The following is a 10,992-nucleotide window of genomic DNA, read 5'->3' on the forward strand; positions in this document are numbered from 1 at the left end:
TGGTTGATGAGCTGGTCTCTGTGGTTGACGTGCTGGTCTCTGTGGTTGATGTGCTGGTGTCTGTTGTCGATGTGCTGTGTGGTGAGCTGGTCTCTGTGGTCAGTGTGGTTGTTGTTGTGCTGGATTCTGTCGTCGGTGTGCTGGTTGGTGAGCTGGTCTCTGTGGTTGATTTGCTGGTCTCTGTGGTTGACGTGCTGGTCTCTGTGGTTGGTGAGCTGGTCTCTGTGGTTGATGTGCTGGACTCTGTGGTCATTGTGCTGGATTCTGCAGTCGTTGTGCTGGACTCTGCGGTCAATGTGCTGGTATCTATTGTCGGTGTGCTGGTTGGTGAGCTGGACTCTGTGGTTGATGTGCTGGTGTCTGTTGTCGATGTGCTGGTTGGTGTGCTGGTCTCTGTGGTTGGTGTGCTGGTCTCTGTGGTTGATGTGCTGGTCTCTGTGGTTGGTGAGCTGGTCTCTGTGGTTGATGTGCTGGTCTCTGTGGTTGATGTGCTGGACTCTGTGGTCAGTGTGCTGGTCTCTGTGGTTGATGTGCTGGTCTCCGTGGTTGACGTGCTGGTCTCTGTGGTTGATGTGCTGGTGTCTGTTGTCGGTGTGCTGATTGGTGTGCTGGACTCTGTGGTTGATGTGCTGGTCTCTGTGGTTGGTGTGCTGGTCTCTGTGGTTGATGTGCTGGTCTCTGTGGTTGATGTGCTGGTCTCTGTTGTTGATGTGCTGGACTCTGTGGTCGTTGTGCTGGTCTCTGTGGTTGATGTGCTGGACTGTGCGGTTGGTGTGCTGGACTCTGTGGTCAGAGTGTTGGTCTCTGTTGTCAGTGTGCTGGTCTCTGTGGTTGATGTGCTGGTCTCTGTGGTTGACGTGCTGGTCTCTGTGGTTGATGTGCTGGTCTCTGTGGTTGAGGTGCTGGTGTCTGTTGCCGGTGTGCTGGTTGGTGAGCTGTTCTCTGTGGTTGGTGCGCTGGTCTCTGTGGTCGGTGTGGTTGTTGTTGTGCTGGACTCTGCAGTCGTTGTGCTGGTCTCTGTAGTTGATGTGCTGGTGTCTGTCGTCGGTGTGCTGGTTGGTGTGCTAGTCTCTGTAGTTGATGTGCTGGTGTCTGTCGTCGGTGTGCTGGTTGGTGTGCTGGTCTCTGTGGTTGATGTGCTGGTGTCTGTTGCCGGTGTGCTGGTTGGTGAGCTGGTCTCTGTGGTTGATGTGCTGGTCTCTGTGGTTGATGTGCTGGTCTCTGTGGTTGACGTGCTGGTCTCTGTGGTCAGTGTGCTGGTCTCTGTGGTCAGTGTGCTGGACTCTGTGGTTGATGTGCTGGTCTCTGTGGTTGGTGTGCTGGTCTCTGTGGTTGATGTGCTGGTCTCTGTGGTTGATGTGCTGGACTCTGTGGTCGTTGTGCTGGTCTCTGTGGTTGATGTGCTGGACTGTGCGGTTGGTGTGCTGGACTCTGTGGTCAGTGTGTTGGTCTCTGTTGTCAGTGTGCTGGTCTCTGTGGTTGACGTGCTGGTCTCTGTGGTTGATGTGCTGGTCTCTGTGGTTGACGTGCTGGTCTCTGTGGTTGGTGAGCTGGTCTCTGTGGTTGATGTGCTGGTCTCTGTGGTTGGTGTGCTGGTCTCTGTGGTTGGTGTGCTGGTCTCTGTTGTCGATGTGCTGGTGTCTGTTGTCGATGTGCTGGTTGGTGAGCTGTTCTCTGTGGTTGGTGTGCTGGTCTCTGTGGTTGATGTGCTGGTCTCTGTGGTTGACGTGCTGGTGTCTGTTGTCGGTGTGCTGGTTGGTGAGCTGGTCTCTGTGGTTGGTGTGCTGGTCTCTGTGGTTGATGTGCTGGTCCCTGTGGTTGACGTGCTGGTGTCTGTTGCCGGTGTGCTGGTTGGTGAGCTGGTCTCTGTGGTTGGTGTGCTGGCCTCTGTGGTCGGTGTGGTTGTTGTTGTGCTGGACTCTGCAGTCGTTGTGCTGGTCTCTGTAGTTGATGTGCTGGACAGCGCAGTCAATGTGCTGGTGTCTCTGGTAGTTGTGCTGGTCTATATTGTCGTTGTGCTGGACACTGTGGTTAGTGTGCTGGTCTCTGTGGTCAGTGTGCTGGACTCTGCGGTTGATGTGCTGGACTCTGTGGTTGGTGAGCTGGTCTCTGTGGTTGATGTGCTGGTCTCTGTGGTTGATGTGCTGGTGTCTGTTGTCGGTGTGCTGGTTGGTGAGCTGGTCTCTGTGGTTGATGTGCTGGTCTCTGTGGGTTGATGTGCTGGCCTCTGTGGTTGATGTGCTGGTCTCTGTGGTTGAGGTGCTGGTCTCTGTGGTTGAGGTGCTGGTCTCTGTGGTTGATGTGCTGGTCTCTGTGGTTGACGTGCTGGTCTCCGTGGTTGATGTGCTGGTGTCTGTTGTCGGTGTTCTGGTTGGTGAGCTGGTCTCTGTGGTTGACGTGCTGGTCTCTGTGGTTGATGTGCTGGTCTCTGTGGTTGACGTGCTGGTGTCTGTCGTCGGTGTGCTGGTTGATGTGCTGGTCTCTGTGGTTGATGTGCTGGCCTCTGTGGTTGATGTGCTGGTGTCTGTCGTCGGTGTGCTGGTTGGTGAGCTGGTCTCTGTGGTTGATGTGCTGGTCTCTGTGGTTGAGGTGCTGGTCTCTGTGTTTGATGTGCTGGTCTCTGTGGTTGACGTGCTGGTGTCTGTCGTCGGTGTGCTGGTTGGTGTGCTGGTCTCTGTGGTTGATGTGCTGGTCTCTTTGGTTGATGTGCTGGTCTCTGTGGTTGAGGTGCTGGTCTCTGTGGTTGATGTGCTGGTCTCTGTGGTTGACGTGCTGGTCTCTGTGGTCAGTGTGCTGGTCTCTGTGGTTGATGTGCTGGTTTCTGTGGTTGGTGAGCTGGTCTCTGTGGTCATCGTGGTTCTTGTTGTGCGGGACTCTGTTGTTTCTGTGCTGGTTGGTGACCTGGTCTCTGTGGTTGGTGTGCTGGACTCTGTGGTTGGTGTGCTGGTCTCTGTGGTTGATGTGCTGGTCTCTGTGGTTTATGTGCTGGTGTCTGTGGTCGTTGTGCTGGTCTCTATTGTCTTTGTGCTGGACACTGTGGTCAGTGTGCTGGTCTCTGTGGTTGACGTGCTGGTGTCTGTTGTCGATGTGCTGGTTGGTGAGCTGAACTCTGTGGTCGGTGTGCTGGTCTCTGTGGTTGATGAGCTGGTCTCTGTGGTTGACGTGCTGGTCTCTGTGGTTGATGTGCTGGTGTCTGTTGTCGATGTGCTGGGTGGTGAGCTGGTCTCTGTGGTCAGTGTGGTTGTTGTTGTGCTGGATTCTGTCGTCGGTGTGCTGGTTGGTGAGCTGGTCTCTGTGGTTGATTTGCTGGTCTCTGTGGTTGACGTGCTGGTCTCTGTGGTTGGTGAGCTGGTCTCTGTGGTTGATGTGCTGGACTCTGTGGTCATTGTGCTGGATTCTGCAGTCGTTGTGCTGGACTCTGCGGTCAATGTGCTGGTATCTATTGTCGGTGTGCTGGTTGGTGAGCTGGACTCTGTGGTTGATGTGCTGGTGTCTGTTGTCGATGTGCTGGTTGGTGTGCTGGTCTCTGTGGTTGGTGTGCTGGTCTCTGTGGTTGATGTGCTGGTCTCTGTGGTTGGTGAGCTGGTCTCTGTGGTTGATGTGCTGGTCTCTGTGGTTGATGTGCTGGACTCTGTGGTCAGTGTGCTGGTCTCTGTGGTTGATGTGCTGGTCTCTGTGGTTGATGTGCTGGTCTCTGTGGTTGACGTGCTGGTCTCTGTGGTTGATGTGCTGGTGTCTGTTGTCGGTGTGCTGATTGGTGTGCTGGACTCTGTGGTTGATGTGCTGGTCTCTGTGGTTGGTGTGCTGGTCTCTGTGGTTGATGTGCTGGTCTCTGTGGTTGATGTGCTGGACTCTGTGGTCGTTGTGCTGGTCTCTGTGGTTGATGTGCTGGACTGTGCGGTTGGTGTGCTGGACTCTGTGGTCAGAGTGTTGGTCTCTGTTGTCAGTGTGCTGGTCTCTGTGGTTGATGTGCTGGTCTCTGTGGTTGACGTGCTGGTCTCTGTGGTTGATGTGCTGTTCTCTGTGGTTGAGGTGCTGGTGTCTGTTGCCGGTGTGCTGGTTGGTGAGCTGTTCTCTGTGGTTGGTGCGCTGGTCTCTGTGGTCGGTGTGGTTGTTGTTGTGCTGGACTCTGCAGTCGTTGTGCTGGTCTCTGTAGTTGATGTGCTGGTGTCTGTTGTCGATGTGCTGGTTGGTGAGCTGGACTCTGTGGTTGGTGAGCTGGACTCTGTGGTCGGTGTGGTTGTTGTTGTGCTGGACTCTGCAGTCGTTGTGCTGGTCTCTGTAGTTGATGTGCTGGTGTCTGTCGTCGGTGTGCTGGTTGGTGTGCTGGTCTCTGTGGTTGATGTGCTGGTGTCTGTTGCCGGTGTGCTGGTTGGTGAGCTGGTCTCTGTGGTTGATGTGCTGGTCTCTGTGGTTGACGTGCTGGTCTCTGTGGTCAGTGTGCTGGTCTCTGTGGTCAGTGTGCTGGACTCTGTGGTTGATGTGCTGGTCTCTGTGGTTGGTGTGCTGGTCTCTGTGGTTGATGTGCTGGTCTCTGTGGTTGATGTGCTGGACTCTGTGGTCGTTGTGCTGGTCTCTGTGGTTGATGTGCTGGACTGTGCGGTTGGTGTGCTGGACTCTGTGGTCAGTGTGTTGGTCTCTGTTGTCAGTGTGCTGGTCTCTGTGGTTGACGTGCTGGTCTCTGTGGTTGATGTGCTGGTCTCTGTGGTTGACGTGCTGGTCTCTGTGGTTGGTGAGCTGGTCTCTGTGGTTGATGTGCTGGTCTCTGTGGTTGGTGTGCTGGTCTCTGTGGTTGGTGTGCTGGTCTCTGTTGTCGATGTGCTGGTGTCTGTTGTCGATGAGCTGGTTGGTGAGCTGTTCTCTGTGGTTGGTGTGCTGGTCTCTGTGGTTGATGTGCTGGTCTCTGTGGTTGACGTGCTGGTGTCTGTTGTCGGTGTGCTGGTTGGTGAGCTGGTCTCTGTGGTTGGTGTGCTGGTCTCTGTGGTTGATGTGCTGGTCCCTGTGGTTGACGTGCTGGTGTCTGTTGCCGGTGTGCTGGTTGGTGAGCTGGTCTCTGTGGTTGGTGTGCTGGCCTCTGTGGTCGGTGTGGTTGTTGTTGTGCTGGACTCTGCAGTCGTTGTGCTGGTCTCTGTAGTTGATGTGCTGGACAGCGCAGTCAATGTGCTGGTGTCTCTGGTAGTTGTGCTGGTCTCTATTGTCGTTGTGCTGGACACTGTGGTTAGTGTGCTGGTCTCTGTGGTTAGTGTGCTGGACTCTGTGGTCAGTGTGCTGGACTCTGCGGTTGATGTGCTGGACTCTGTGGTTGGTGAGCTGGTCTCTGTGGTTGATGTGCTGGTCTCTGTGGTTGATGTGCTGGTGTCTGTTGTCGGTGTGCTGGTTGGTGAGCTGGTCTCTGTGGTTGATGTGCTGGTCTCTGTGGGTTGATGTGCTGGCCTCTGTGGTTGATGTGCTGGTCTCTGTGGTTGAGGTGCTGGTCTCTGTGGTTGAGGTGCTGGTCTCTGTGGTTGATGTGCTGGTCTCTGTGGCTGACGTGCTGGTCTCTGTGGTTGATGTGCTGGTGTCTGTTGTCGGTGTTCTGGTTGGTGAGCTGGTCTCTGTGGTTGACGTGCTGGTCTCTGTGGTTGATGTGCTGGTCTCTGTGGTTGACGTGCTGGTGTCTGTCGTCGGTGTGCTGGTTGATGTGCTGGTCTCTGTGGTTGATGTGCTGGCCTCTGTGGTTGATGTGCTGGTGTCTGTCGTCGGTGTGCTGGTTGGTGAGCTGGTCTCTGTGGTTGATGTGCTGGTCTCTGTGGTTGAGGTGCTGGTCTCTGTGTTTGATGTGCTGGTCTCTGTGGTTGACGTGCTGGTGTCTGTCGTCGGTGTGCTGGTTGGTGTGCTGGTCTCTGTGGTTGATGTGCTGGTCTCTGTGGTTGAGGTGCTGGTCTCTGTGGTTGACGTGCTGGTCTCTGTGGTTGAGGTGCTGGTCTCTGTGGTTGATGTGCTGGTGTCTGTTGTCGGTGTGCTGGTTGGTGAGCTGGTCTCTGTGGTTGACGTGCTGGTGTCTGTTGTCGGTGTGCTGGTTGGTGAGCTGGTCTCTGTGGTTGATGTGCTGGTCTCTGTGGTTGGTGTGCTGGTCTCTGTGGTTGAGGTGCTGGTCTCTGTGTTTGATGTGCTGGTGTCTGTTGTCGGTGTGCTGGTTGGTGTGCTGGTCTCTGTGGTTGATGTGCTGGTCTCTGTGGTTGAGGTGCTGGTCTCTGTGGTTGATGTGCTGGTCTCTGTGGTTGAGGTGCTGGTCTCTGTGGTTGATGTGCTGGTCTCTGTGGTTGACGTGCTGGTCTCTGTGGTCAGTGTGCTGGTCTCTGTGGTTGATGTGCTGGTCTCTGTGGTTGACGTGCTGGTCTCTGTGGTTGATGTGCTGGTGTCTGTTGTCTGTGTGCTGGTTGGTGAGCTGGTCTCTGTGGTTGGTGTGCTGGTCTCTGTGGTTGGTGAGCTGGTCTCTGTGGTTGATGTGCTGGTCTCTGTGGTTGATGTGCTGGTGTCTGTTGTCGGTGTGCTGGTTGGTGTGCTGGTCTCTGTTGTTGATGTGCTGGTGTCTGTTGCCGGTGTGCTGGTTGGTGAGCTGGTCTCTGTGGTTGGTGCGCTGGCCTCTGTGGTCGGTGTGGTTGTTGTTGTGCTGGACTCTGCAGTCGTTGTGCTGGTCTCTGTGGTTGATGTGCTGGACAGCGCAGTCGATGTGCTGGTGTCTGTCATCGGTGTGCTGGTTGGTGTGCTGGACTCTGCAGTCGATGTGCTGGTGTCTGTGGTCATTGTGCTGGTCTCTATTGTCATTGTGCTGGACACTGTGGTCAGTGTGCTGGACTCTGTGGTTGGTGTGCTGGTCTCTGTGATTGATGTGCTGGTCTCTGTGGTTGATGTGCTGGTGTCTGTCGTCGGTGTGCTGGTTGGTGAGCTGGTCTCTGTGGTTGATGTGCTGGACTCTGCAGTCGATGTGCTGGTGTCTGTGGTCATTGTGCTGGACACTGTGGTCAGTGTGCTGGACTCTGTGGTTGATGTGCTGGACTCTGTGGTTGGTGTGCTGGTCTCTGTGGTTGATGTGCTGGTCTCTGTGGTTGATGTGCTGGTCTCTGTGGTTGACGTGCTGGTCTCTGTGGTTGATGTGCTGGTGTCTGTTGTCGGTGTTCTGGTTGGTGAGCTGGTCTCTGTGGTTGACGTGCTGGTCTCTGTGGTTGATGTGCTGGTCTCTGTGGTTGACGTGCTGGTGTCTGTCGTCGGTGTGCTGGTTGATGTGCTGGTCTCTGTGGTTGATGTGCTGGCCTCTGTGGTTGATGTGCTGGTGTCTGTCGTCGGTGTGCTGGTTGGTGAGCTGGTCTCTGTGGTTGATGTGTTGGTCTCTGTGGTTGAGGTGCTGGTCTCTGTGTTTGATGTGCTGGTCTCTGTGGTTGACGTGCTGGTGTCTGTCGTCGGTGTGCTGGTTGGTGTGCTGGTCTCTGTGGTTGATGTGCTGGTCTCTGTGGTTGAGGTGCTGGTCTCTGTGGTTGACGTGCTGGTCTCTGTGGTTGAGGTGCTGGTCTCTGTGGTTGATGTGCTGGTGTCTGTTGTCGGTGTGCTGGTTGGTGAGCTGGTCTCTGTGGTTGACGTGCTGGTGTCTGTTGTCGGTGTGCTGGTTGGTGAGCTGGTCTCTGTGGTTGATGTGCTGGTCTCTGTGGTTGGTGTGCTGGTCTCTGTGGTTGAGGTGCTGGTCTCTGTGTTTGATGTGCTGGTGTCTGTTGTCGGTGTGCTGGTTGGTGTGCTGGTCTCTGTGGTTGATGTGCTGGTCTCTGTGGTTGAGGTGCTGGTCTCTGTGGTTGATGTGCTGGTCTCTGTGGTTGAGGTGCTGGTCTCTGTGGTTGATGTGCTGGTCTCTGTGGTTGACGTGCTGGTCTCTGTGGTCAGTGTGCTGGTCTCTGTGGTTGATGTGCTGGTCTCTGTGGTTGACGTGCTGGTCTCTGTGGTTGATGTGCTGGTGTCTGTTGTCTGTGTGCTGGTTGGTGAGCTGGTCTCTGTGGTTGGTGTGCTGGTCTCTGTGGTTGGTGAGCTGGTCTCTGTGGTTGATGTGCTGGTCTCTGTGGTTGATGTGCTGGTGTCTGTTGTCGGTGTGCTGGTTGGTGTGCTGGTCTCTGTTGTTGATGTGCTGGTGTCTGTTGCCGGTGTGCTGGTTGGTGAGCTGGTCTCTGTGGTTGGTGCGCTGGCCTCTGTGGTCGGTGTGGTTGTTGTTGTGCTGGACTCTGCAGTCGTTGTGCTGGTCTCTGTGGTTGATGTGCTGGACAGCGCAGTCGATGTGCTGGTGTCTGTCATCGGTGTGCTGGTTGGTGTGCTGGACTCTGCAGTCGATGTGCTGGTGTCTGTGGTCATTGTGCTGGTCTCTATTGTCATTGTGCTGGACACTGTGGTCAGTGTGCTGGACTCTGTGGTTGGTGTGCTGGTCTCTGTGATTGATGTGCTGGTCTCTGTGGTTGATGTGCTGGTGTCTGTCGTCGGTGTGCTGGTTGGTGAGCTGGTCTCTGTGGTTGATGTGCTGGACTCTGCAGTCGATGTGCTGGTGTCTGTGGTCATTGTGCTGGACACTGTGGTCAGTGTGCTGGACTCTGTGGTTGATGTGCTGGACTCTGTGGTTGGTGTGCTGGTCTCTGTGGTTGGTGTGCTGGTCTCTGTGGTTGGTGTGCTGGTGTCTGTTGTCGGTGTTCTGGTTGGTGAGCTGGACTCTGTGGTTGATGTGCTGGACTCTGTGGTTGATGTGCTGGTCTCTGTGGTTGATGTGCTGGACTCTGTGGTTGGTGTGCTGGTCTCTGTGGTCGACGTGCTGGACTCTGTGGTCATTGTACTGGTCTCTACTGTCGTTGTGCTGGACTCTGCAGTTATTGTGCTGGACTTTGCAGTTGATGTGCTGGTCTCTGTGTTTGACGTCCTGGACCCTGTTGTCGGTGTGCTGGTTGACGTGCTGGACTCTGCGGTCGATGTGCTGGTTGACGTGCTGGACTCTGCGGTCGATGTGCTGGTGTCTGTGGTTGGTTTGTTTGTTGCTGTGCTGGACTCTGCAGTTGTTGTGCTGGTCTCTGTGGCTGATGTGCTGGACTCTGCAGTTGTTGTGCTGGTCTCTGTGGCTGACGTGCTGGACTCTGCAGGTGATGTGCTGGTGTCTGTGGTCGGTGTGGTTGTTGTGCTGGACTCTGTCGTTGGTGTGCTATTCGACGTGCTGGACTCTGCAGTTGGTGTGGTTGATGATGTGTTGAGCTCTGCTGAAGAAGTAGGTCCTCTGGACAGATTTGTAGCCATTGAACTGCTCATCACTGTTTCTGACACATTTGATCTGAATGCTGTCTTTGCCTCTGTAATGACCCTGTTCTCTGTTTAAAACCAAAAAATTGGCATGAGTTTTGTGCACATTATCCAAATTACATTCCCATCAGTATGTATAACCTTAGTGATTTGTTGAAAATAAAGTGATTAATTGCAGCTGATCCCTTCAACTCAAAACTTAATCTCATGCCCCCCCCTGCAGAATTACTGTGGGTTCCAGCTGCACACCAGCTGCTGGAGGCCAGGAACAATGTAGGGACATTACCGAAATCTGCACAGACTCCCTTTGATCAGGCGTCACACTGAACACACACCAGCCCTCTCATTTACTGTCACATTGGTACAAAGGGCTCAAAATCGCTGAGCCGGTGAGGAGCCAAGAATCCACTTCTCCTTCATGTTTCCAAATCATGTTGGTTTGGAATTAAGATGCTGATGAGATTTACCAGCGGAAAAGATCAATGAAGGAGAGCTGAGATTTCAGTACCATTTTGTGTGACAATTGTAGCTAAACCAGCAAATTCTGGAAACATTATCTTCACTTCCATGAATTTCTCTGTCTTTTATTATCACCGACATGTGTCGTGAAATTTGTTCGATGCAATATAGAAGAAGGAAAGAAACAATAATGATAAATAAGTAAATCCAGTACTGTTATAGTGTATGTATATTGAATAGATTAAAAATTGTGCAAAAAAACAGAAATAATAAATTTAAAAAGTGAGGTAGTGTTCACAGGTTCAACGTCCATTTAGGAATCGGATGGCAGAGTGGAAGAAGCTGTTCCTGAATCATTGAGTGTGTGCCTTCAGGCTTCTGTACCTCCTACCTGATGATGACAGTGAGAAAAGGGCGTGCCCTGGGTGCTGGAAGTCCTTAATAATAGACGCTGCCTTTCTGAGACACCGCTCCCTGAAGATGCCCTGGGTACTTTGTAGGCTAGTAGCCAAGATGAAGCCAACTAAATTTACAACCCTCTGCAGCTTCTTTCAGTCCTGTGTAGTAGCCGACCTCCCCCCATACCAGACATTGATGCAGCTTGTCAGAATGCATTCCAAGATACATCTATAGAAGTTTTTGAGTGTATTTATTGACATACCAAATCTCTTCAAGCTCCTGATGAAGTATAATCGCTGTCTTGCCTCCTTTATATGTTGGGACCAGGTTAGATCCTCAGAGGTCTTGACACCCAGGAATTTGAAACTGCTCACTCTCTCAACTTCTGATCCCTATATGAGGATTGGTATGTGTTCCTTCATCTTACCCTTCCTGAAGCCCACAATCAGCTCTTTCATCTTACTGACGTTGAGTGCCAGGTTGTTGCTGCAGCACCACTCCACTAGTTGGCATATCTCACTCCTGTATGCCCTCTCATCACCACCTGAGATTCTACCAACAATGGTATCATCAGCAAATTTATAGACGGGATTTGAACTATGCCTAACCACATAGTCATGGGTATAGAGTGTAGAGCAGTGGGCTAAGCACACACCCCTGAGGTGCGCCAGTGTTGATCGTCAGCGAGGAGGATATGTTATCACCAATCTGCACAGATCGTGGTCTTCCGGTTAGGAAGTCAAGGATCCAGTTGCAGAGGGAGGTACAGATGGTTTTGTAACTTCTCAATCAGGACTGTGGGAATGATGGTGTTAAGTGCTGAGCTATAATCGATGAACA

The 10,992-nt window shown here is 53.1% G+C and overlaps 1 protein-coding gene across 1 annotated transcript in view; it reads right to left on the bottom strand.

The window, feature by feature from the left end:
* LOC140192659 (uncharacterized) overlaps positions 1 to 8,571 on the bottom strand; it is a gene marked incomplete at its 3' end in the record, with an annotated part of 28,119 nt that extends 19,548 nt beyond the window's left edge. Inside the window, 3 exon segments of the mRNA XM_072250189.1 lie at positions 74 to 136; positions 4,113 to 4,160; positions 7,012 to 8,571. Of these exon segments, the coding sequence (XP_072106290.1) occupies positions 74 to 136; positions 4,113 to 4,160; positions 7,012 to 8,571 (1,671 nt within the window).
* Between the last annotated feature and the right edge of the window lie 2,421 nt (positions 8,572 to 10,992).

The sequence above is a fragment of the Mobula birostris genome, unplaced genomic scaffold (genome assembly GCF_030028105.1).
Source record: "Mobula birostris isolate sMobBir1 unplaced genomic scaffold, sMobBir1.hap1 scaffold_2062, whole genome shotgun sequence".
NCBI classification, from domain to species: Eukaryota; Metazoa; Chordata; class Chondrichthyes; order Myliobatiformes; family Myliobatidae; genus Mobula; species Mobula birostris.